The 26,341-nt window shown below is 43.7% G+C and overlaps 1 protein-coding gene across 1 annotated transcript; it reads left to right on the top strand.

Moving 5' to 3' along the window:
- On the top strand, positions 1-26,341 carry TRIM42 (tripartite motif containing 42). The gene is made up of 5 exons (XM_052648087.1): positions 1-341; positions 5,309-6,009; positions 10,968-11,791; positions 15,880-16,104; positions 26,255-26,341. Exons 1-5 carry the CDS (start codon positions 1-3, stop codon positions 26,339-26,341), a joined length of 2,178 nt encoding a protein of 725 aa, XP_052504047.1.

The following is a 26,341-nucleotide window of genomic DNA, read 5'->3' as shown; positions in this document are numbered from 1 at the left end:
ATGGATACCGCTATGTGTGTTTGCTCTCCGTGTTGTACCTGGCAGAGGTGTTGTCCGCGGCTGTGCTCCTGTCTCTGCTGCAAGTTCCTCTTCACCTCGGAGCGGAACTGCACGTGCTTCCCCTGCCCTTACAAAGACGAGCGCAACTGCCAGTGCTGCCACTGCACCTGCTCCGAGAACCCCAACTGCCACTGGTGCTGCTGCTCCTGGGCCAACGACCCCAACTGCAAGTGCTGCTGCACGGCCAGCAGCAACCTCAAGTGCTACTACTACGAGAGTCGCTGCTGCCGCAATGCCACCATCACCTTCCGCAAGGGCCGCCTCCGGAGCATCGGCACCTCGTAAGTGCTGCACGCCCGACACGGGCCACCGTGACTCCGGACACCTGGGGAGTGCCCCACCAACTGGGGGCACAGGGCAGGCCAGCCACCCCGCCCCAAGTCCTCCTCCTTATCTGAAAAGGAGAGGCCAACAACTTGCTAGCAATCAACTCTAGTTTACCTGCTCAGTCACGTCGGACTCTTTGAAACCCCATGGACTGTAGTCCCAGGCTTCTCTGTCCATGGGATTTCCCAGACAAGAATACTGGAGTGGGTTGCCATTTCTAGGGGATCTTCTCCACCTAGGGATCCAACCCATGTCTCCTGCATTGGCAGGTGGATTCTTTACCATCTAGCCACGAGGGAAGTCCTAGTTACACTTTGTCACGGTACAAATATATCACATGGTCTTTGTATGGTGACAGATGGTAGCTAGATGTCGGCGGTGATCATTTGGAAATGTACAGAAATATCAAATCACTATGTTGTGTAACAGGATCTAACATAGTGTTGTGGGTCAGTTACACTTCAAAAAGAAACAAACACAGGAAAAGAGTAGATGTGTGGTTATCAGAGGCAGAAGGTGGGGCTGTGGCATTGGATGAAGGCAGTCAAAAGATACAAACTTCCGGTTATAAGATAGATAGGTACCATATGTAAAATAGATCACCAGTGGGAGTTTGGTGTATGATGCAGGGAACCCAAAGCCGGTGCTCTGTGACAACCCGGATGGATGGGGCGGGGCCAGAAGTGGAAGGGGGGGGGGTGTTCAGGAGGGAGGGGCACATCTATACCTATGGCTGATTCATGTTGATGTATGGCAGAGGCCATCACAATACTGTAAAGTTATTATCCTCCAATTAAAATAAAATAAAATTTTTAAAAGGATACGTACGGGGATATCATATACAAGAGGATGAACATAATTAATGCTTCTGTCAGTTATATATGAAAGTTGTTAGGAGAATAACTCCTAAGAGTTCTTAGCACAAGAAAAATTTTTAATTTTTTTCCATTTGTTTAATTTTTATCTGTTGGAGAAGATGGATAGTCACTAAATTTACTGTGATAATCACTTCTTGATGTTTGTAAATCAAATCATTATGTTCTACACCTTAAACTTATACATTGTTAAATGTCAACTACATTTCAATGAAACTAGAAGGTGAAAGAAGAGCTAAAAAATACTACAAATAATCTGTTTTGTACTTAGTGTAACAATAAAAATATATATTGAATGATTTTATTATTTTAAATACTTTTGTTTGCATTTCAAAATGTAGCAATAAAAATGACTTACACTTCAAAAAAGACTTTTGTAGCAATGAAGTGTAGGTACCCCTAAACAGTCACTAACCAGTATAGACCTGAGTTCCAAACCCAGCCCCACCCCATATGAGTGCTGAGCTCTCCTGAACTCCACCTCTCTCACCTTTACAAAATAATAATAGCTGATGCTTAGTGCAAAAACAACTTGCCAGGACCCATGTGCATGACCCCAGATAATCCCTGCCCCATGGCCACTACACCTATGAGGAAACTGAGCATTTAAGACATTGAATGACCCAAGATCACACCACTAGTAAGATGTAGTCAGAATTTGAACCCAGAGCTTGTGTCCTTAAATTAAAATTAAATTGAAATGCTGTCTTTCAAAATGCAGAGTATGGTACCTGCAGTGATTCAGGGGGTATGAGGATTAATATCATTTTGAAATCTGTTACATGATATAAAAATATAAATTGCTCTTCCTCTTCCTCCTCTGAACCCTTCATATCTGCAACACTTCTTGGAAAAGCAATAGCTTCCACAGGCTGCTTTTTACCCTACGGCCTGAGTAAATACCCCAAATGGCTGTGAACTCCTGCCAGCCTTCTCTTTGTTCCTAACCAGATGTCATAGCATTAAGAGTCTCAATTACTCACTTAGAGCATTAACCCGTGTCAGGCACTGAACATCCTCTTCCTGCTCTGACCACAGCAGTCTATGTCACTTTGTCTGGGGTGGCAGAGACAAACTTCTTACAGGAGAAAGACCAAAACTCAGCCCTCTAGGACAACAGCATTCAGAAAGGCAGAAAGATGGGAGGCAGGCTGGAAGCCTTTTAAGGCTGGAAGAACAATCTTGTGAGCAAAAGTTCAGTGAATTCAGGGAAGGATATGCTCTCTCTCACAGGTCAGCACTTAGTAGATGCTTTGTAAAGGTTACTCTCAACTCACATCTTGTGATTTTTGCATGAGTAGAGAACCCAGGGGTTCTCAATGCAAGTCCTGAAGGTCTAAGGAACAGAAAGTAGCTTCCACCCCCTCTCTCCTCTCAACTGCCCCATTTTCTGCAAATCAGCAATGGAGCATCTTGGAGCCATTCCAACAAGAGGGGGACGACATTGGTCTTTTGACTTGGGGATCTTTACAAACTACTGATACCTGGCCCCCACCCCCAGACATTCTGATTTCATTGGCTTGGGGTAGGACCTGGACATCAGGATTTGAAAAGCCCCACCCCTACCCCCAGATGATGCTACAGTGCAGAATGGCCTGGAGGGAACAAGAAGGGAAGCCAGGAGACTTGCAGGTGATATGATGGGAACCCAAGTACAAAAGGAACAAGCCTAAATCTGGGGGCAGGCAGTCATTGTACAGAGGAGTAGAGGCCATTATCTCAACAAGAAGACAAGGCTGCTTGGCTTGGTAACTGTTTTGGCAGGAATGATGGTCACCGAATGCCCGCGTCCAGGCCTGAGGCTTTCTGATGATGGTCAGAGATGCTACCACAAGTGTCAGGCGGCTTGTGCTGGGTACACTGAGACATATTCCTTCCATTTGGCCTCCCTCCTGGTGTCTGATCCCTGCCTCCCCTGTTCTTCCTCACTGTTTCCTGCTCAGCATCTTCCTCATCCCACCTCACTCTGAGCTCATTCATCCCTCCTTGCCTTACTCAGCTCCTTTTCCCACTTTCATTTTCACCTCCATGCCAGCTCCCTGGGCCATTAACACCTGTCTCCTCACCATGTTCTCTTTCCCTCTTCCACCAACACCCTTGTCTCTCCCTCTTTCTTTCTGAATTCTCTTGCTATTTTTCTTTATATTACACCCTGATTCTCAGAGTCCCACCTTATCAAACTGGAGTAGTCTATCCAGCTGCCATTTGTAAAACTAGCCTGCTTCTCCAGGTGACCCCTTCAGGACCTGGGCAGGAGAAAGCAGAGAGGCTGGGAAAGCAGAGAAGGAATGAGACTGAAAATATTGAGGCTAGCAGGCTTGGACACCAGCATCCAAATCTCCAAGAGAGAACTTCCCAGGTGCCCAAGTCTCCATAAGGACACTGTCACCAAAGGGCCACTCCATTCCAGCGTGTTTGGGCATCACACTTGACTGTCTGGGCTCTGAGACCTAAGGGAAGGGGGAAGGGGGAAGGGGGAAGAAGCCAGGGGCATATAAGGACTACAAGAAGGCAAAAGTAAAAAAAAAAAAAAAAAAAAAACACAGGCACAATGTCAAATTCAACTCCCAGGCATCACTAATACAGAGGATAAGAGAGATAGGAATAGTCACAAATTAAGTATCTTATCATACTTCCATCTAATTCACTTATTCTCACAAACTGCTTCTGCCCTGATTGTAGTTTCTTAGAATAGGCACTTGAGTTTTACAAGTATGCACTTACTTCATCCACAGTTCTTACAATATGTGAAATCAGCCTCTGATATTAGATAAAGGTTCAACAGACACATACAGTAGAAATATACACTTCTTACAGACTTGACCATTGTCTTTCTCTGCTGTGGACATGGGCTGGCTAGGAGCAGAATGAAGTCATTACAGCGCACATTTATTGAATGCTTACTGTGTCCAGGCAGTTAAGCACTTATCATGGATTATCCCACGGAGACTGTAAAATCCTCATGAAGGAAGTAGTATTGTGAGCTTTGATTTATAGAGGAGGAAGCTGAGGATGAGAGAGGTGATGACACATCTCAGTGGTGCAACTCTAAAGCAGTGCATTCCATCATGTGCGACCTTAAGGGGGCTTCTACCCTCTTAAGCCACAGTTGTGGTCTGATCATTAGAACACTCAAGTTCTGGGCTTGGCTGGGAGACTGACCGCCTGGTGTCCTGGGAAGAACACTTTGCCCATCTCTGTGTTCCCTCTCACACATAACGATAATAATGATGCCAGTGCCCTCTAGGTAAAACCCATGAAGAACACACCTGTAGCTGAAGGAGACTGAATTTACTGTCCCACTGAAACAAGAGAGAGATACACCATGAGCAAGTGTGAGTTGTCTCAGTAGGAAGGCATCACTAAGTTATTACAGGATTTATGCTCATGATAGGTGAGGACACAGGGGTAAATCTCCGACTGGGTATCTTAATAAATCTTGCATAGAAGATGGAAATAACTGGGTTGAACCTGTTATTGGTTTAAAAAACAAAAGCAGCAGTCACTGCTTTTAATCAGGACAGGGGATGTTTGGTGATTTTTGTGGTTTGGACAATGTTCTTGCTTCTGAGTTCAAACATGAGGAAGTGATTTGTTTCTGCTTTGCTTCACCACAGTCCCAGAATGGTGTGCTGAGGGTGTTCTGTGATATTGTCTATGGCCAACAGAATCCGAATACCCAGCTGAAAGTGCCTGCCTCTCTGGGCTGTTTTTCTCTTACTCAAAAATAACAACAAGCAGTTGCATATCAGGTACAGCATTCCAGGGACTGCTCAAAGGCCATCCAGGTTCTCAGTTCCATTTTAAGTTTCTCAAGAAGCCCCATCAAGTGATTCTATAATGAGGAAACAGGCAGACAGCGGTTAATTAACTTAAATGCGTGAGCCCAGCTAAAGGATAGTGGAGGTGGCTTTAGAACCAGGTTTGCCGGACAACCCATGCTCCTCCCCATCACACCGCGCTGAGACTCAGCGATGCACCTGTTCCTTCCGAGAGGGAGAAACGGAGGCCGCCTCCTGAGTTGGCACGTTTGCTTCTCCTTGCAGCTCCAAGACGGCGCTGCGCATCGGAAGCAGCGACACGCAGCTGGAGGAGGTGAAGATGCTGCCGACGGCCAACAGCAATCTGGTCGGCCACCTGTCGTGCCCCATCTGCGGCCGCCTGCGCCTGCACTCCTTCATGCTGCCCTGCCACCACAGCCTGTGTGAGAAGTGCCTGCGGCGGCTGCAGAAGCAGGCCGAGGTCACCGAGAACTTCTTCATCCTCATCTGCCCGGTGTGCAGCCGCTCGCACTGCATGCCCTACAGCCACAAGATGCAGCTGCCCGAGAACTATCTGCGCGGCCGCCTCACCAAGCGCTACATGCAGCAGCACGGCTACCTCAAGTGGCGCTTCGATCGCTCCAGCGGGCCCATCGTCTGCCAGGTCTGCCGCAGCCAGCGCGTTGCCTACAAGCGCTGCCTCACCTGCCGCCTCAATCTGTGCAACGAGTGCCTCAAGACTTTCCATTCGGACGTGGCCATGCAGGACCACGTGTTCGTGGATACCAGCACGGAGGACCAGGACGAGAAGATCTGCATCCACCACCCGTCCAGCCGCATCATAGAGTACTGCCGCAGCGACAACGAGCTGCTCTGCGGCTTCTGTAAGACCGCCCTCCACAACGGCCACGACACCATCAGCCTCATCGACGCCTGCTCGGAGAGGGCTGCCGCGCTCTTCAGCGCCATCGCCAAGTTCAAAGCAGGTCCTGATCCCTTTTTCTCCCTCCACTACTCCTAGTCCAGGAACTGATGGGGAGGGTGATTTGGGAGGATCTGTTTAACAGAGTCTTAGCTCCACCTGGTGGAGGGGTCCAAGCCCTGGGAGACACTGAGCCAGTCTGCACATCAGTGGCCTGGTATTCACATCTGGCAACTACTGCCAGCCATTTAACTCCCTGTGCCTTGGTTTTCTCAGCTGGAAAGTGGGGATAATAGTGTTACCCAATGCAAGCTCATGTGCCCAGCGCACAGTGAGGCCAAACAAACCAACGAAATGTTGGAGTTTGGAACAGAGAAAGGTTTATTGAAGGGTCATGCAAGGAGACAGGTGGCTCCTGCCCCACCCAACTCCCAAGTTCTCCAAAGGGTTTCAGCAAAGCACTTTTCTAAAGGCAGAGTAAGGGAGGGGCAAGGTTGGGTGCTGCAAACTTCTCTGTGTCTGTATCCTTTGTTCTTGCAACTGTCCACCTAGATCAGGTCACCATGTTCTTGCAAACCTGCAACGAAACAAATGTTATTCTCTGTTCCGCAACTTTTAATCTCTATATGAATGGACTCTTGAAGATCCCAGTCTTCAGAATAGGCTATCATGTATATTTCAGGCTACAGGCACTATTCTTTTACAAAATGTGCAGAGTCATCAGGACTAAACACAGGTTAACAAAACACAAAACGAAAGGAACAGATCTAATATGGAGGCAGATTTGTTCTTCCCTGTTACAATAGTAATAACTCCTTGCGAGGATTAAATGAATTACTCTATCTAAAACATGTAAAAATAGATCTCACACATAGTAAATGCATTAAGACTCTATAATCTTGGTTATAATTTTCATGACCTTGGGCTTCATATTGCTCTTTGGAGAATGAAGACACTTCATCCTGTAGTATTCTGAAGTTCTGTGAGCCTGTCTAATATGTTTTGTCCTTAAGATGGATTTCTTGCAGTATTTTCCCAATTTGAAGGGGAAAAGAATTAAGTGATGTTGAGAGTTACTTCGATTTTCAATTTCCCCCAAGCTGCAAGCAGTAAAGTAAATGAACTGGTAGCAAATACCCAGAAATAGCCAATAATATTCTAGTCCACAGCTTGCTATTCCTCTGCATACCTGCTCATGATATATGTAAATACTACACATACCATGGTTATAGTTTCTATAAGGGAAACTGACTCAAGTTCTCATGTTGGAACCCGGTACAACAGATATCAGCAAAGAGCCCAGTAATTTCCATGTGTATATCCACCAGTGTAGACAAGAGGATCTCATTGACTCTTTTAGGCCGTTTTATCAGTGGGAATAGCTTCCTTGAACAGAAGCCTACTTTACCCAAGCCTTTCAGAATAATTGTCTAATCTTTTCAATAATCTTATAGTACAGGCATTAAAATTCCCTCCATGGATAAGACAATTGGGATTCCAAGAAGTAATTGACACAAGGCCCCTCGTAAATGGTGACCTAGTCTCTCTGAGTCCAAAACTTGTGTTAATTCCACAGCACTCATTTGACAACCTACTCTGCTAAACAGTGGCCAGAATCTAAAGACAGAGAGATTGAAAAACAGCAGCGACCACCGCCACCACCTGCGGCCTTTTCCTCTAAGTGGTGGCCTAGAGTCAAGTGACCAGGATGCCCCAGATCAGCCTAGCTCCTCCCCTAGTGTCCATAGAAGTATGTCTGAACAGATGACAAGGGGGCAGCTTTCCCCTGAACTGCGCAGAAAGGTTCCATTGGACAGAGAGGTGGGTCAAAGACAGACTTTGCTAATTATGCCTCTCAGGACCTCTCACCATCTTATTTCAGGAACGCCTTGATTTCTCAATTGCTCCATGCCTAGGAACATGGCTTGTCAATGGACATTTATTAAGTTTGGGAACAGCACCAGGGAAGCCCTTATATTAAAGAAATCCTACAGGAGCCATGCTGCCAGGCCAATGGAAGCCCCACTTGTTCCTACAGGGATTTTTTTCAGGTGGGACTCGTGGCCTGAGCTTGACTGGATTCTCCAGAGCCTCGGTTTAGGGAAGGGGATGCTGCATGTAGCCTGCTACGGGCCTCATGCAATCATAGAAAGCCTGGGTCTTTAACAAAGTCATGCTGGGATCATTTTCTCAAAGTCCAGGACACCTGGAAAACCAGACAACGAGGGGACATCGTTACAAATTCCAATGAGCCCAGCCATTGGGAAAGGGCCACCTTTGTGGCATATCCATTCAGGTATAGGGGAAAAACTGAGCCTGTCCATCCTTGTTAAAAAAAATTTTTTTTTAAACCAGGGCTCAAACTTATTCTTAAGGACTCAATTCATTTTCAGGGAGGTGCTATAAATCTGCATTGTTAACAGATCTCCACATAATTTAAAATCAGGTGATCTGAAAACACACTTTGAGAAGCTCTGGGCTCTGAAGAGAAGGTTCAGTTTGGGTTGATGCTGTGCAGTGTCTGGCTGCTCACTGGCACCAGTGGGAAGCTTTACTAACATCTGATATATGTATCCTGTCCCCATAGAGGTATAGGCTAAATAATAAGGATTTTTCAAAACTCCCATGTAATTCTAATGTGACACCAGTGTTGCGAACCACTGGCTTAAAGGGAGCTCAGAAGTTTAGTGCCTTGCCACTCAAAGTGTGATCCAAGTCCAGCAGCATAGGAATCACTTGGGATCCTACTAGAAATACAGAGCCTCAGGTCCCACCCTCATCAGAATCTGCAGTTTTAAGAAGACCCCCTGAAGGTTCCCTGTATTAGATTCTAAATCTAGCTGCAGACAGTCTCACCTGGATTCCTAAGCCTCAGTTCAGCCTGATTCACTGAGCAGGTAAAGTTAAGAGATTTCTTTCTTTTTTTTTTTTAGTTTCCCGGGTGATTCTGGTGCTCACAGAGGGCTGAGAAGGGCAACTGGGGCAATTAAAAACATAAGGCTCTGGAGTTAGGCAAATAGAATTAGGGACAGGCCCCGGTTTCTACTTGCCGTGTGACACTGGACAGTCGTTTAACCTCTCTGAGCCTTAGTGGCCTCTATAAATGGAAATGATGTCTTCCTCAAAGGAAGATATATGCAATGTTTAATAATATATGGATATGATTCAAGGTGTGATACACGATAATGTATGGATTGGATCTATAGTAAATGTTTAATAAATAGTAGTTAATTAAATACAGTGCCTGAAAGAGACCTTGCTCTGAATTTGTTCTAAGAAGAGCTCTTTCAAAACCGCATTTGGTGGGGGGGTGGGGTGGTGGTGTGTAGTGCTTCTGGTCTCTCCTCCCTTTTCTACTCTCCTGATAACCCCCCTTCCCCCTCATCAGGACATTTTTATCTTGTCTCTCTGGACTCTGCTCTACAGATACCTAACTAATCCCTAATAAAGCAAGGAATTTCCTATTCAAATATCTTTAACAGTGAGTAACTGCTGAAGAGTCAAAGGAATCAGTGCATCATTAAGTGGAATTTCTGGGGCCCTAACTCACAAGCAGGGCTTGCGTGTGGGGACGGTAGGGAGCATTTCTCAGCACCACTGCAATCACATCTGACAGTCCCCTGTTCAGCCCCTATCTGTATTTCCTCTCCATCCACCCTTCTGGGCCAGTGTGAGGAAGGAGGTGGGCAGAGGAAATGAGGACTTCAGAAAGTAGACCAGAAAGCAACACTGTTGACATTCACCCTGAAGATGTTAGAAAACACAACAGAATGGCTTACACTCAACAAACACCTTTCCAGCACCTCTACATATCCTAGTCATGGTGGTAACCAAGACAGCCATCATCCTGTTCTCACAGTCTGCCAGAACCCTAGGGTTTAATGCACATCATTGTCACAAAGGCCACCACCCACAGAGATCCAACTTACTGTGGATCCAGGACCATGTAACCAACCGAGATTTGGTCACCCCCATGGCTGAGTAAAATCTGGAAAGGATTATAGCCCATCAATTCACTGCAGAGTCAGCCTTTCCTGGAGAGGACCTTACATCCAGAATAGGCCACAGAAGGCTCACCTGTATTCAAATTGCTGTCTAACGCCTAAAACCCTGTAAATCCAATGAAGTTGCCATTTCACAGACAGAGGTGGGCCACATGCTCACCCTGCCCTGGCATCCTCCCCACTGCAGTATCATTGGGTTTGTGCATTCCTAGAGCATCATTGGCCTCTCATACTCATATCTGTATCCCTAGAGCTTAGAAAAGTATATGATGTGGAATAGGTGTCCCATAAATGGTTGTTGAATGGTTGAGTGGACTTAAAATCCAAATGCCATATCAAGGCTGCAGGATGAACTTGGTTTTCCTTGACTTGTAACAGCAGACCCTTTCTGGAAAGGAAGTGGGAAGTGGGGTAGGCAAGACAGGGAGTCCAGCTGAACCCAACGGAGTCAAAGCCCCCAGCAGAGGAAAAGGACATGTCAAAGAGAAGCCACAGTGAAGGGGGACTTTGCTGATTCGCCACTATTGTCTAGGGCTGGGTTTTGGTGAACGAGACAAAGCAATATTTAGAAGTAGTCATCAGAAATTTATTTCTTCTCCCACCCCTGCAAAAGCCTAGGCTTTCACATAGGGAAAATCCATCACTTTGTGACATCACCTCTTCTCACGTCCAACGTGCCAACAGGTAAAGTTGAGTGAAAACTAATATCAAGGGTGGCCTTGAACTTCCACCTTTAGACCCAAGGCTGTAAGAATTATTAGATAGAAGTATGCCAGGGAAGGCTGGCTGTCATACCTAAGGGAAATATTAGACAAAGAGGAAGAGAAGGGTGTGTGGAGAGGGGCCAGAGTCACTTTATAAACTTATGCTAGCATCTTTAAGCCCAGCAACAAGTGGTTTTCCTCCCTTTCCACCCACTTCTTTGGAGCCCAAGTTAGTATGCTCCAGTTTGCCACCGGCTTTGATATCTGGGGAACTGAAAAGTTTAACTGAAGTAACTAACTTGATTGTTTTGCAGTCCGCTATGAAATTGATAATGACCTCATGGAATTCAATATTTTAAAAAACAGCTTTAAAGCTGACAAGGAGGTAAAGCGGAAAGAGATCAGAAATGGATTTCTCAAGCTGCGCAGCATTCTCCAGGAGAAAGAGAAAACCATCATGGAGCAGATAGAGAATCTGGAGGTGTCCAGGCAAAAGGAAATTGAAAAGTATGTGTACGTCACTACCATGAAGGTGAACGAAATGGATGGCCTGATTGCCTACTCCAAGGAGGCGCTCAAGGAGACAGGCCAAGTGGCATTCCTGCAGTCAGCCAAGATCCTGGTGGACCAGATTGAGGATGGCATCCAGAGCACTTATAGGCCCGACCCACAGCTCCGGCTACACTCCTTGAACTGCATGCCCTTGGACTTTGCTGAGCTGTCCAGTGCCATTCACGAGCTCTTCCCCACAGGACCCAAGAAGGTGTGTTCCTCTGGGGACTCCCTGCCGTCCCCCTACCCCTTGCAGTCAGAAATGATGATCGCCAGGAAGGTCACTTTCAGTACCCACAGCTTCAACAACCAGCAGATATACCAGCGAAGCTCCTCCTTATTGTCCTTCAATGCCCCTGCCTGTGAGAAGACCAAGATAGGTCTGGAAGCCTATGGGCGAGCCCAGTCAGCTGCACCTGCCAAGCCCACAGACGGCCTCTACACCTACTGGAGCACAGGGGTAGAAAACCAGCCTGTGCAGAATAGCAATAGCTTCCACAACTGGTACTCATTCAACGATAGCTCTGTGCAGACTCCAGGCCCAATTGTTATCTACCAGACTCTGGTGTATCCAAGAGCTGCCAAGGTAAGAAAGGCTCTGGGCCCTGTAGGAAAGATGGGAGGGTGTGAGCTATGGCATGGAGGTGGGTAGTCAGGAAAGTTTGCACTTAGTTCATTGACCACTAGGATCTGGTCACTCAGATCTGTTCCTCTGGACTCTGTGTGGTCAGCCCATTCAAAAGGGATAAGTTCCTGAAATCTTAAGAGCCCGAGATTGGCTTAAACCAAACATATATTTAACTCATAACCAGAAATGCATCTGAAAGCCCCAATTCCACTTCAAAGGCAGCTTCTCTATTGAAAGAGACTGCAATTTTGGAACCAAAGTAATTTGAAGAGACTGCTTGAAGAGAATAATATTTCCCAAAGGAAAGCCTGTAACAGTAGAAAGAGAACAGAAATTGGAATTAGAAAAGCAGCCTCCATGATCTATCAGCTGTGATTCCTCTAAATTGCTACTTTTTCTAAAGAAAATATTTAGACTCTTCATGATTTGGAAAGATTAGAAGGTAATCCCCAGTGGAATTCCAGTTCTTATCTCCTGAGATTCAGCTTTTAGTGAGGGGAGGGTATGTATCTCTCACAGACCTCTACAACTGCCATCTCTCAGCGTCAAGGGATATGACTCTTCCTTGACCTTCTTGGCCTAACATGAACAGAACAAATAGCCCATCTCTTAACATTCCTTTCAAATCTAGCTGATTGAATCTAAATTGAATAGTTTCTATAATGTTCTATTAGCATCCAGGGAGGAAAAAATGTATTCTATGAGAGCATATCTTGCCTCCTCTTGGGACCACTAGAGGGACAATTCCCAAGCCAACCCATGACCTGCTTCCATGTAGCAGAATCCACCTTCTGTCCTCATGATCTGAGAGCACTCACAAAGACACTTAACGTCCTTGAAGCCTAAACTAGTGGTTCTCAAACATTAACGTGCACTGGGAATCTTGTTAAATACAGAGTCTGCTTCAGTGGGTCTCAGTGGGGCCTGAGATTCTGCACTTCTAACAGACTTCCAGATGTTGGCATTGCTGCCAATTAGCAGACCACACTTCAGTATCAAAGGATCTAGAAACAAGAAAATTAAAGGGAAACACTGACCAAGACTTACTTTTTTACTCTTCTGAAACATCATAATCTATGTTTTGGCATTTATAATTGACTCCAAGAATGACCTTATGTTGCAAGGTAGAACATACAGAACATATCCTCCCTTGGGCTGTCAGACACTGCAAATGTATCTCTGCCCTTCACATAGCAGGTACCCACAACGAAGCAGCTGAATCTACACTTCCAAACGATACTAGATCAGCAACACCTGCAATGTACGTGACATTGCATCAGGGATTGCATTAGGTCTCATCTCCACGCAACTCAGACCACTTGAGAGGTTGGCAAGATCTAGCTCTGGATGGGAGAAGGCAATGGCACCCCACTCCAGTACTCTTGCCTGGAAAATCCCATGGATGGAGGAGCCTGGTAGGCTGCAGTCCATGGGGTCTCTAGGAGTCGGACATGACTGAGCAACTTCCCTTTCACTTTTCACTTTCATGCATCAGAGAAGGAAATGGCAACCCACTCCAGTGTTCTTGCCTGGAGAATCCCAGGAATGGTGGAGCCTGATGGGCTGCCGTCTATGGGGTCGCACAGAGTCGGACACGACTGAAGCGACTTAGTAGTAGTAGTAGTAGCTCTGGATGGGAACGACTGGTGATGTCTGCTCTATTCTTGGGCTTGAAGAACAGTCTCCCTGGGCCCCTTGGGATTAACACACCCTTGATGAATTCAAGAAAGGAACATACATAGGAAAACTCAGTGAAGTCACTGACTCTCAAAATAGGACACCTAAACCTACTGCCAGACAGTGGCATTTAGTGTAAAAATATCATTTTTTTAAAATATTTTCACCTGAATAGGTGAAGTACACCTATTTCAGGATCATGGGCTATAGTTCACACAGGAATCATAGTGCTCAGTGATACAGAAGTTGAAACCAGTATTGGCATCTCTCTTAAGTGATGATTGACTAACAGTTCTCTTTTGTTTGGGGATATTTGTTTTTGTTTTTTTTTATTTAATTGGACTATAGTTGATTTACAATGATTTTTTAGTTTCAGATGTACAGCAGATTGATTCTGTTACAAATATACATACATGCATTCTTTGTCAGATTCTTTTTCATATAGGTTATTATAGAATATTGAATACAGTTCCCTGTGCTATATAGTAGGTCCTTATTGGTTATCTATTTTATATACAGTAGTGTGTGTGTGCTAATCCCAAGCTCCTAATTTATACCTCCACCCGTACACATTTCTCCTTTGGTAACCTTAAATTTATTGTCTCCTTTTGGCACAGGAAATACTCTTTAAGTTAGTCTTATGAGTTGTCACTATGTATCTTAAAAATCTTAAAGAGATTTTTTTTTATAAAAACTCCATTTTATTTCTAGAAATCCCCCCTGAGGAAATGATTAAAAATGTGATGAAGATCCATGCCCCAAAGCGTTCAATGCATCATTATTAGAGTATAAAATTAGAGCCAACCTAACTGTTCAACTATAGAAGGACCAAATCATTTATGGGGCAATTATTAAAATGGTGCTTTACTGAATTTTTAATGATATAGGGTCATATATAAAATGCAATAAGTGGAAAAAAGCAGGAATTCAAGCAATATAATCCAAATTACATACATTTTTGTGTTCGTGTGTATTCTGAAATTGGAAAGAAATAATAATGAATTATTAACTGAACTCTGAGATTATAAGAGATGTTTATTTTCTTTCTTTCTTGCACTTTTCATGTGTTTTCCAAGTTTGTATTTAAAACAAGTACATTTTGATAATCAAAAAATGTTTAAAAACTTTATACATTTATATGACTTATTAATAAGTCAGGCTTGTTATACTTTTAAAAGTGTAAATATATAAAAATAATTATAAAGTAATCATGCAAATTCATAGCAACTTTAAAATATGTATACTTATAAGAAATTTATTTTATACACAACAACATTTTTATGTTTTTAATTGATAGATATTTGCTTTACAATGTTGGTTGATTTCTGCCATACAGCAGCGTAAATCAGCTATAAGTATACATACATCTCCTCCCTCTTGAACCCCGCTCCCACCCCAACCTCCATCCTACCCCTCTAGGTCATCACAGAGCAACTGGGCTGAGCTCCCTGTACACACAATAACACTTAATTTTATGAAAATTTAAATAAAGTATGCAATGTCTGTTTAAAAATACAGCTATTATAAAATATTTATATGTCAGACACAATCTACTAATTAACATTTGTTAATATTTCTCTTCCCAAGAGTTGACATTTTATGCTTTGAGTATGAAAATATGTTCTCCATTACTTGGATGAGTCATTTCACCTCTTTGGGACTCTTTTGGGTATAAATGAAGGGTTGAAATATATACACTTTTCAACTTCTAGTTGAAATTGCTAAATGTAACCTTTCTGAGCTCCGCTGTAAAATGCCTGCATACATGGTCAGTCACTCAGTTGTGTCCGACTCTGCAACCCCATGGGCTATAGCCCTCCAGGCTCCACTGTCCATGGAATTTTCCAGGCAAGAATACTGGATTGGGTTGCCATTTCCTGCTCCAGGGGTTCTTCCTGACCCAGGGATTGAACTCACATCTCTTGTGTCTCCTGCATTGGCAGGCAGGCTTTTTACCACAGCAGCACCTGGGAAGCCCCCCACTGTAAACTGGGATAATAAAATCTCCCTCCAAGGAAGTTGTGAGGACCACATGAGTCAGGCCATGTCTGACACAGAATCTGATGCATAACAGGTGTTCAGTAAATGGTAGACACTTTGGTTAGTGGTGTTCAGAGGGCAAGATCACCTTCACGTTGACTGACAGGAACAGAAGCCAGAGGAGCATCCATCTGTTCTTAAAATGCATGATAAACATCATGTCAGGACTCATCACCCAGCCCTTCAAGACTGTTGCACAAGGTCTTCAGCAGCTAGAGGGGCTGAGTCAGTTTAAACTTTCTCCATGGGGTCAATAACACAGATCTTCAAGGAAAAGAAAACTGCATGGTGTCTGCTAATACCCCACTAACACGTCCACTTCTTCCTAGGTTTATTGGACATGCCCAACAGAAGACGTGGACTCTTTTGAGATGGAATTCTATGAACTCATTACTTCCCCTCCTAACAATGTGCGGACAGAGCTCTGTGGACAAATTCGGGACATAATGCAGCAGAATCTGGAGCTACACAACCTGACCCCCAACACCGAGTACCTGTTTAAAGTGCGAGCCATCAATGATAACGGTCCCGGGCAGTGGAGTGACATTTGCAAGGTACTGTACACGTTACTTCTCAGACAGATGTTCTTGATCCACTTTGGATGCAGCTGTCAGGATGATCGTGAGATCATGGAACTCATCCTGTGACAGGCCCCTCTACTCCCAAAAAACTTGCTACTCAAGGACACAGAGAGGGCCCCTGGCCTCAACCAACTTTGCCAATGAGGCCTGAGAATCGTCACTTCCGTCTGATTCAGAAAACATTCGTGCCAGGTATCAGGTTAGGATGTAGAGATTCCAAGGAAAATAAGACATAATTCTTGCCTTCAAGGAGCTCAAGGTCTAGAAAAATAATCTTGGTGTAAGAAGGACCAAAAAAGTGACACATTAGCCCCAGTGGTGACTCAAGCAAAGATAGTGTATCAGATTTAACCAATATAAATACAGGACGCATGCAATGAATAAATTTTTTAGTGTTAGTTATCCTATGCTGTATTTAGGAAATACTTACACTAAAAAATGTATTTGTTGTGTATCTGGAATTCAAGGAGTTGCCAGTGAGCAAGCCAGGAAGGACTCCCAAAAAGGAAGGGATAAGATTATTTCTATCTTTTTTTGTGATGCAAGGCGGGTTCTTCCTTGTATCTCCAGGGGAAATACATTCAGGGGCATAATTTTATTGATATTCAAAAGAGAAAGGGAAGAAATATGCCAAGACTGCCTAGAACTATCTTACTGTACAACCATGATGGTGCTCTTAGGAATCAGAGTAAATTATATCTTAATCAGAGATTCTTTAGAAGTAAAGAGAATAAATCCATTCCTTTTGACTTTTGAAAAGAGAAATTTATAGTACAGAGAGAGAGGACTTTCATGAGACCACTTCCACATGAGACACACATCTGATACGCAAGAAAACTGGCAAGTCATCAGTTTTTCTCAGTCTCCCCATCAATATCTCTCGTTCTACTCCCTCCACACGCACCCTTCTTCCATCTCTGCTTCTGTCCAAATCTGCACCACAGTTAGCTAGCCCATCATTTCTCCTCCCCTAAATTCAGCTTGCATATGGTTTTGGAGGTTTGTCGTGCAATCTGTGTGTGACCAACACAGTCTGACTAGCTCCATGCCCTTGGACTCTGGTCAAACGTTTGCAGAAGAGAATCTGACTGGTTGCTACCTCTAGTGATGAAAGGAAGTGGCAGGTAGGGTGGGGCAGGATTGTGCTGTTGCTTATTACACTAGAAGCAAGTCTCCTGGGGGGTGGGGGCCCTCTACTCCACCCCGATGTGCTGTTTCTGGAGCACAGCACCCCTGTGCATCCCCTGCCCCTCCACGGAGGTCAGATACTCACATGGGAAGGCAGAGTGAGTGATGAGAAAGTCGCCTGCTTGCTCCCCTTGTTAGACCCCAGCCAGGTATCCTGTGAGTCAATTGCCCCACAGCCCAGTTCTTGCTGGTACCCTTCTCTCCAGAGCAAAGAGCACCCTCTGCTGCTGCCACATTTGACAGCATGTCCTTTTGACTATGGATTTTTCCTTCAATCTAATTCCATCTGCCTTCTCATTTTTTAGAAATTCCTCTGAAATGTCTTGCCCATGAAGGGCACTCAGTGCTGTTATTTGTTTTTTGGGTTTTTTTTTATACATGTATCTTAAGTCATTTTTAGATGCAAGGGACAAAGATGTGGGTGGAGAGACCAAAGAGTGTCAGCCTTCCTTAGGCAGATATTTTGTCATCCCTCTTACAGTCTGAACTGCTTGAAAACAAAATTCACATTTAATTCATCTTTCTTTCTCCCACAATGCTTACCAAAGCACTGTGCATAGAGCAGGTTCTTAATGGTTATTGAATGAATACACGAGTGAAAATGTGACCAAACAAATAAATATATGAACAAATGTCTACATAAAAGAGCAAGGAAAGAAACTGATATGTAAAATTAATAATTGCAAACTACTGTAAAAGGCCTGAAAGTTGTTATGTGCTATTTTATAATCAATTGAGAAGCAACATCCCCCTGAAACTGTTTATGTCAAGCATTTGCACTCCCTATAAAGGAAGAAAACTCATTCCAGTTTCTTTTCTTTTTAACACAACTTCTAAATAAGCAGAGCACTAATTAATGAGCTTTTCTAGAAGCTTCATTTTTATCTGACTCACAGAGCTGCAATATAGATTTTTCCTTCAGAAGTAATTCTTCCTCCTTCTTTGTGATTATATTAGCATTCCAGGGGAAACTCAGCTTTCCTTAACATTCGTCATGATTTGCATAAGTAAAGGCTTCAATAGCAAATGAAAATAAGATGGTGTGTTTGAATGACATTTATAAAGCTTCATAAAAGTAATGACTTCAGCTCTTTCCTATAAAATCGAAATATTTTTCCTTCGGCATCAGTACTTTGCAGGTATTCCTGAAAGGTTTCATTTAAAATGCCATAACAAGGCAGCAGAATCATTTCTTATCCAAAATGCAATATTCCCATCCTTTTGTTAAGGAAGTGAAATAACACCTTTTATATTTGATTTTCATAGACTGTGGCTTGTTGATTTTATTTTTAGGGATTTTATTTGCAGCCTAATACATGAAGCATGAAAATTAACTTTAACACTTTTTAAAGGTCTCATTCATTGCAGGCTGACTCTGTGTCCAACACTGTATATTCATTATCAGTGATCATCCCAACCGCTCAAAGGCAGGGAGTTACTGCCTCCAGTTTACAGAAGAGGAAACTGAGGCTCAGACAGGGAAATTGACTGGCCTCATGTAACTTGAAGGAGTTGAGTGGGAACCTAGGTTTCATCCGAGGCAGGAGTTCTTCGTCCCATGCAGTGAAGTCTGGGCAGGGTGGGCTCAGCCTTGGGGACCTGGCCTCACACTCTGGAAGGATGCCATCCAAACAACAGCCGTGAGTGGGACTTTTTTTTTTCGAAGCAAAATCATACATCGGAAAGAGTTCTGGGCTTGAGCAGTGTACCTGGGTCCAAGTCCCAAGTCGACTAGGCAGCCCATTCAGTGAGGACAGACATCATGCTGGCCTTGCTCACCCCTCTTGGCCCCTAGTTCCCAGGTGAGAGCTCCTAACATCCAAGAGCTTCACTGATGTTTGAGAAGGAATGGAGACGTGGTTTTGGATCAGTCATGTACTCTGTGGGCTCCGTCCCTCCTCCTGCTCTTCCTCTAGACCTCAGTGCATCTAATGACCACTGCCCCCGTTCTCACCCCATTGTCTCCCTCTGACTTCAGATCTCCAGGGAAGTCTTCAAACTTCTGGGAAGTCTTTCCATGACAAATCTAACTTTTCCCCTGTGCCTTGGTTTCCTATTGCTGCTGTAACAAATTGGTAGCTTAAACAATACAAATTTCCCTCTTAACTCACAGTTCTGGGGATCAGATATCTAAGGTGTGAGCAGGACTATGTGATTTCTAGAAGCTCCAGGGGAAAATTCATTTCCTTGCCTTTCTGGGCTTCAAGCAGCTGCCATGTTCTTCGGCTCATGGCCTCTTCCTCTATTTTCAACGCCAGCAACTTTAGGCTGAGTCCTCACGTCATCCTTTTTCTGGTTCCCTTCTGCCTCTCCCTCTTCGACTCTGAAGGACTCTTGTGGCCACATTGGATCCGCTTGATGATTCAGTATAATCCCTCTATCTTTTTTTTTTTTCAATAGTTATTTGGCTGCACTGGGTCTTAGCAGCTGCACATGAGCTCTTCAGTCTTTGCTGCGGTACACAGGCTCTTTAGTTGCAACATGTGGGATCTCGTTCCCTGGCCAGGGATCAAACCCAGGCCCCTGCATTGACAGCATGGAGTCTTAGCCACTGGACCACCAGGAAGTCCTTAATCTCCCTATCTTAAAACCAGCTGACTAGCAACCTTAGTCCCCCTTTGCCATGTAACAGGTCTTTCCTGGTGGCTCAGACAGTAAAGAACCTGCCTGGATTGTGGGAGACCTGGCTTTGATCCCTGGGTTGGGAAGATCCCCTGGAGGAGGGCATGGCAACCCACTCCAGTATTCTTGCCTGGAGAATCCCAGGGACAGAGGAGCCTGGCGGGCTACAGTCCATGGGATCACAGAGAGTCGGGCATGACTGAGCAACTAAGCACACACAGCAGAGCTGTGTAACATGACGTTCACAGGCTCCTGGGATTTGGACGTGGGCATCTTTGCGGGGAGCTTTATTCTGCCTGGGCTTCCCTGGTGGCTCAGAGGTTAAAGCATCTGCCTGGAATGCGGGAGACCCGGGTTCGATCCCTGGGTCAAGAAGATTCCCTGGAAAAGGAAATGGCAATCCTCTCCAGTACTCTTGCCTGGAGAATCCCATGGAGGGAGGAGCCTGGTGGGCTACAGTCCATGGGGTCACAGAGTCGGACGCAACTGAGCAACTTCACTTTCACTTTATTCTGCCTACCACAATCTGACATAAACCAGATGTCCCAGATGACATCAAGGCTAAGGACAGATATTCAGGCCCCAGAATAATCACAAACCGGTACTGTTCTGTGTCATTCCCTATAGTTCTCAATGAAATGCAGCAATCCCTGTCCCCACCCATACTCTCAAATTCCTTCTCAGGCTATACTGGGTCCCGCCCCTCACTGTGCCTCCTGTGTGCTCAGGAAGTGGTCCTGCCAGCTACCCTGAGTATCCACAGCGCTGCTTCCTTCCCGCTCAGGCTGCTCTTAGGCTGGAAGTCCAGCCGCAGACCAGGGCTACCTCGCCTTCCTGGACATGTTCAGTTTCACAAAAGCCTCCTTCTGGTTTTCCTTCCGTCCCTACTGCAGACACCCTGCCTTAGGGTAACACATACATATTCAGGGGCTGGGTTTAGAGGATAATTTGAGTGACCAACACTAGTACACATTCGAAATAACTACCCCAAAGCTACCCTCTCACTCACCCATGTGCTCACAGTGACTCCATGCCCTGAAATGAAGTTGAAGTGGTTTACATGCTCTGTCTCCTTAGAATTCATTATTTTCCAAAGGGCCCCCTGATGGTTCATGTAAATAGAACCTTATTGGTCCCTTCCTATTTTCCCTGCCAAGAAGTTAGAACCCTGGAATGAGTATAATTTAGGCTCAGACCTGATCTATCATTTTTTAACCTCACACACAGAAGGTGGAATTAGTCAGACACCTCAACCCATGGTCCATTACCAACATGGGTCTATTTAAGGCCCTTTTCTTTTTGTTTGTTTGACTTTTTTGTATTAGGGGGTGCTTTCATTCTTGAGAGTTATGTTTTATTGGACAAAAAATCATAGGACTTCAAGCCCTTTCTTATTTATGTGTTTAATTCCTTTTGTGACTATTCCTCCCTAAATATCCATTCCAGTATGTTTTCTGTGCATCTTGTTGCTTTTATGTATGCTTACATGGTGTGTATCATTTTGAATGTCTTATTAATTTGAGCAAACATCATGGTGTTACATAACTTACTGTGTCTTACCTTTTTACTCTGAACACTGATTTTATGAACCACCCATGTTGTTGGGCACATTTAGCCCCTAACTCCTAACACTGCCCCATCCTTTACAATGAGCTGGTGTTCACCACATTATACCTATTTACTCAGCAGAATAGACACTCGGGTGACCTCCAATAATGCTCGGTGAACAGCCTTATTCATGGGTGGGATGGGGAAGTGAGACTTCCTCTGGGACATTTTATTAGTTTACTAGGGTCAGACTCGACTGAGAGACTTCACTTTCACTTTTCACTTTCATGTATTGGAGAAGGAAATGGCAACCCACTCCAGTGTTCTTGCCTGGAGAATCCCAGGGACGGCGGAGCCTGGTGGGCTGCTGTCTATGGGTTCGCACAGAGTCGGACACGACTGAAGCGACTTAGCAGCAGCAGCAGCAGGCTGTCACATTAAATGTTACTGACTAGTTGGCTTAAACAACAGAAATGTATTGTCTCACTGTTCTGGAAGCCAGGAGTCCAAGATCAAGGTATCGGAGGGTCTGGCTTCTTCCGAGACCCTTCCCCGTGGTTTAAGATGTCTACTTTCTCCCCACCTTCTCCCTGTGAGAAGACACAGGGTCTTTTCTCATGCAAGTGCACCTCAGGTGTGTCTCTGTGTGTCCAGACTTCCTCTTCTTACAAGGAAAGTCACGTTGGATTTGTTGTTGTTCAGTCGCTAAGCCATGTCTGACTCTCTGTGACCCCAAGGACTGTAGCACACCAGGCTTCCCTGTCCTTCACTATCTACTGCAATTTGCTCAAACTCATGTCCATTGATTCAGTGATGCTATGTAACCATCTCATCCTCTGCCTTCTCCTCTGCACCCCCTTCTCCTCCTGCCTTCAGTCTCTGCCAGCATCAGGGTCTTTTCCAGTGGGTCAGTTCTTCGCATCAGGTACCCAAAGTATCGGAGCTTCAGCTTCAGCGTCAGTACTTCCAATGAGTATTCAGAGTTGATTTCCCTCAGGATTGACTGGTTTGATCTCCTTGCTGTCCAAGGAACTCTCAAGAGTCTTTTCCAGCACCACAATTCAAAAGTATCAATTATTTGGCATTCAACCTTCTTTATGGTCCAACTCTCAATGTCTGAACATGACTACTGGAAAAACAATAGTTTTGACTATATGGACCTTTGTCAGCAAAGTGTTGTCTTTGCTTTTTAATACACTGTCTAGGTTTGTTAAGACCCTCCATAATGACGTCATTTTAACTTAATCAACTATTTGAAAGCCCTGTCTCTAAATGCATCACATTCTGAAATACTGGGAATAGAACTTCAACATAAAAATTTTTGAAAGACACAATTCAGCCCTTATCAGACATATACCATGAGTGAAATTGCTAGGGATAGCGTGTGTGTGTACTTGATCTGACTGGATGCATGTACATTCCATAAGGAGTGAACGAGGGTCCCTATATTCTAGACCCCACCTAACCCATTACCATTTTGCTAGCCCAATAGGTAGAAAGTGCTGTCTCCTTATTATTTAAAATTTCATTTCATATGCTTGTTTTCAGGATTCCTTCTTCTGCAGATGGCCTGCTAAATATCATGTACTCATTCTTCCATTGCATTTTTCTTTTTCTAGATGATTTGCAGTATGACCTTATATATTCTAGATCATGCTTTTAGATACTGCCAATATCTTCTCAGTTCTGACATTTGTCTACTAACTTTGTTCATTGTGTATTTCATGAAACAGCAGAAATCTTCCGTTCTGATGTGATCAGTGTCACCACTTATTGTTTTCATGGTTCGACCTTTCGAAGTTCTGTTTAAAAAGTCCTTAAGAAGGCTTATATCACAAAGGTAGTGTTCCACATATTTTATTAACTTTAGCTTCACCTTTGAAATTTAGGACTTTAATCCGTCCAGAGTTCACCTTTGCGTGTAGTGCTAGATATGTATGTTGTACTTTTTGGGGCATTGAATGGGCCAGTTTTCCCAATATCATCTACCTAGCAATATGCTCTCCATTAGAATACACAAAGGATGCCACTTTGATCTGGTATTAAATTGCCATATATTCAGAGGCATTTCTCTGAGCCCTCTGTTGTATTCCATTGGTCTGTTTGCTCTTATGTCAATACCACACTACTTTATTGTTAATTTCAGTTTTGTGTTATGTCTTAATGAACTGCTAAGGTAAGTCTCCCTATTGTCCTTCTTTCTTTTTTAAGGTCTACTTAGTTAATCATAGAAATGCGCTCCTTTACATGAAGCATGAAAACTAATGCTTTTTAAAGGTCTCATTTATTGAAGGCCAACTCCATTTTGGAGTAAGTACATTGAATTCCTAAAAAAAAGAAAGAAAGGAAAGATAGAACAAGTAGAATTCAGTTGGCGAGGCGTTGAGTCTCTACTTTGGAGACAATATTTTTGTAATAGTTCTGATTTTGGTTCAAATCACCTCCTGTGTGCTGTACTAAGCTTTTAAAATTCTTCGTGTAGAGGTACTACATGTTTCTGGTTAAACTACATATTTTACAGACTTAGTTTATATTATTAACATTATTTTTATTTAGTTATATTTTCTAATGCATTGCTGGCTTAGAAAAAAAAACTACTGTGTTGATAGGTTAATCATGATTCCAGCAATCTCAATAATCTCTCATTATTCTAAGAGTCTATCTGTTGATTCTGCTTTTTTTCCCAAGCATAAGATCATATCAGCTATAAATAATGACAGTTTTATCTCTTTCCTTGCAATTCTTGAACATTCATTGATTTCTTTTCCTTTCCTTATTCCTTTGGCCAGGGCTAGGAGTCCTGTAGAAATGGCAACTGTAAGAGTCGATGTCCTTGTCTTATTCTTAATCTTAATGTTTTTGCATTGAACCCTGATGGTTTTTTTATTTAGTTTTTGTGATGTATAATCTTTATTAAGTTAAGGAAAGTTCTTTTTACTTTTAAATTTTTGAGAGCTTATGCAACTTTATAATATTTTATATCATTTAAGATAATAATGTGATTTTTCTCCTTTAGGCATTAATGAAATAAATCACATTAATTTTTCTGGTGTTAAACTCTACTTTAATTCATGAAATAAACCCTCTGTGATCATGATGCATTGTTTTTATAATATACTTGGTTTTAGTTAGCTCATATTTTGCTTTGGAGTATTGCATCTATGATCATATACGAACTGGACCTATACTGTTTTGCTTATGTGGTTTTATCTGCTTCTGGAACCAATATTTTACTAGCTTGATAAAATGAGCTAGGAAACTATTGTTATTTTTCTATTTTCTAAAAGTACTCTTTTTCAAAAGTTTGATAGAATTGATTTGAAAGCGACCTGAGGTTTTGGGTCAGGGGAAGGCCTATCAGCTATCATTTCAGTGTCTTTAGTATCTCAAGTTCTCTTCTCTGTTGCTTCTGTCCTGTTTCATCTGATCCTCTTGTTCATAGACACATCTCAGTCCCCACTGCCCCATTCACATGTCATACTCAGGCTTTGTCTCTGAAGATCCTGTCCTTTAAGATAGAGCTTAAATCCCCTATTTTTATAAGTCAATTCTCAACCTGTCACAACACTGTTATTTCTTCCTCATTGCCCCCAATAGCTCTGTGTGTGTATCTTACACATTTATATAACCCTTATCAGGGTTATCTCCACGTAGTATTTCCATTTTTATCTAGGAATGGGTAATCTAACACCATACATATAATCTTTATCTTGCATGAAGCCCTGTTTTCTCTAAAACTAAAAATAAATTTTGTAAAACTAGAGAGCATAATGGTAATAGTGTCTATTTTTTGTCCTTTCCCCTTGAATACAAACATAAAAATCTTTATATAGACAGACTTTGTGCTTTGTACAAACATTGCTCTTCACAATCCAAACTGCACCCTCTCTCTACCTCCACCATGAGTCCTGATCCATCGAGACTAAGCTCATTGATCCTGTGTGCTGTCTATCACACCCGGATTTTGACCTCACTCCCTAAATGCCTTCTCAGTAGATGTGTATTGGGAAGGAACAGAAATGCCACCAGGGCAAGATTGGGGTAAGTCCCTCATGCTCAAGGTAAGGCATGGAGCTCCACATCTAAGCTGAGTCAGTGAGACTTCTAGGAAAGTCCTGCTACCCAATGCAAGCTGCCTTTTCTAGGGAGCAGTGAATATGCACTGTGGTCAGGGATGGTATGAAGAATCAAAGAGAAGCAGTTGGCAGATGTACAAATTATGGTTCTATTCACCTTTCATTCAATTTTCTAAGACACTTCTCTGTACCATATCCAATGTTGGCAATACAGAGATGAAAGACTGTCATCGCCTCCACATCCCAATCAAGGTGCCCACACTCTGGGAAGAAAATGAAACACACTCACTGAGATGTACAAATGATAAGAGCTGTGACAGAAACAATTTCCATGGGTTGGGTGGGGAGCATCCTGGGGCTACTTTCTGGTGAAGCCCACCTGGGTCACAACCTCAACACAATAATCAGCACCCAGTCCCATGAGCTGCCTTAAAGAAGTGGGACCTTCTCTGTGAAATCCCAAACCCACCACATACTAGCTCTGAGACTGTAGGAAATCTACATGGTTCTTCTGAGCCTCAGTTTTTTCATCTTTGAAATGGAATCAATGGCACCTGCCTCACGTGATTGTCGGCATGAGGAGCTCATCAGATAATGTGTGTAGTGTCTGGCCCACTGCAGAGGCCAGGCTTCTGGGAGCTGTTGTGCCCCTTGTGGTTGGTGCCAGGGCTCTCTGCTTCTGATTGCAGGTGGTAACACCAGATGGGCGTGGAAAGAACCGAGCTAAGTGGGGCCTGCTGAAGAATATCCAGACTGCCCTCCAGAAACGCTTCTGA

This window comes from Budorcas taxicolor, chromosome 1 (assembly GCF_023091745.1).
Source record: "Budorcas taxicolor isolate Tak-1 chromosome 1, Takin1.1, whole genome shotgun sequence".
Taxonomy (NCBI): domain Eukaryota; kingdom Metazoa; phylum Chordata; class Mammalia; order Artiodactyla; family Bovidae; genus Budorcas; species Budorcas taxicolor.
Note: the sequence above shows the minus strand (reverse complement) of the source record. Positions and strands in the feature narration are given on the sequence as shown.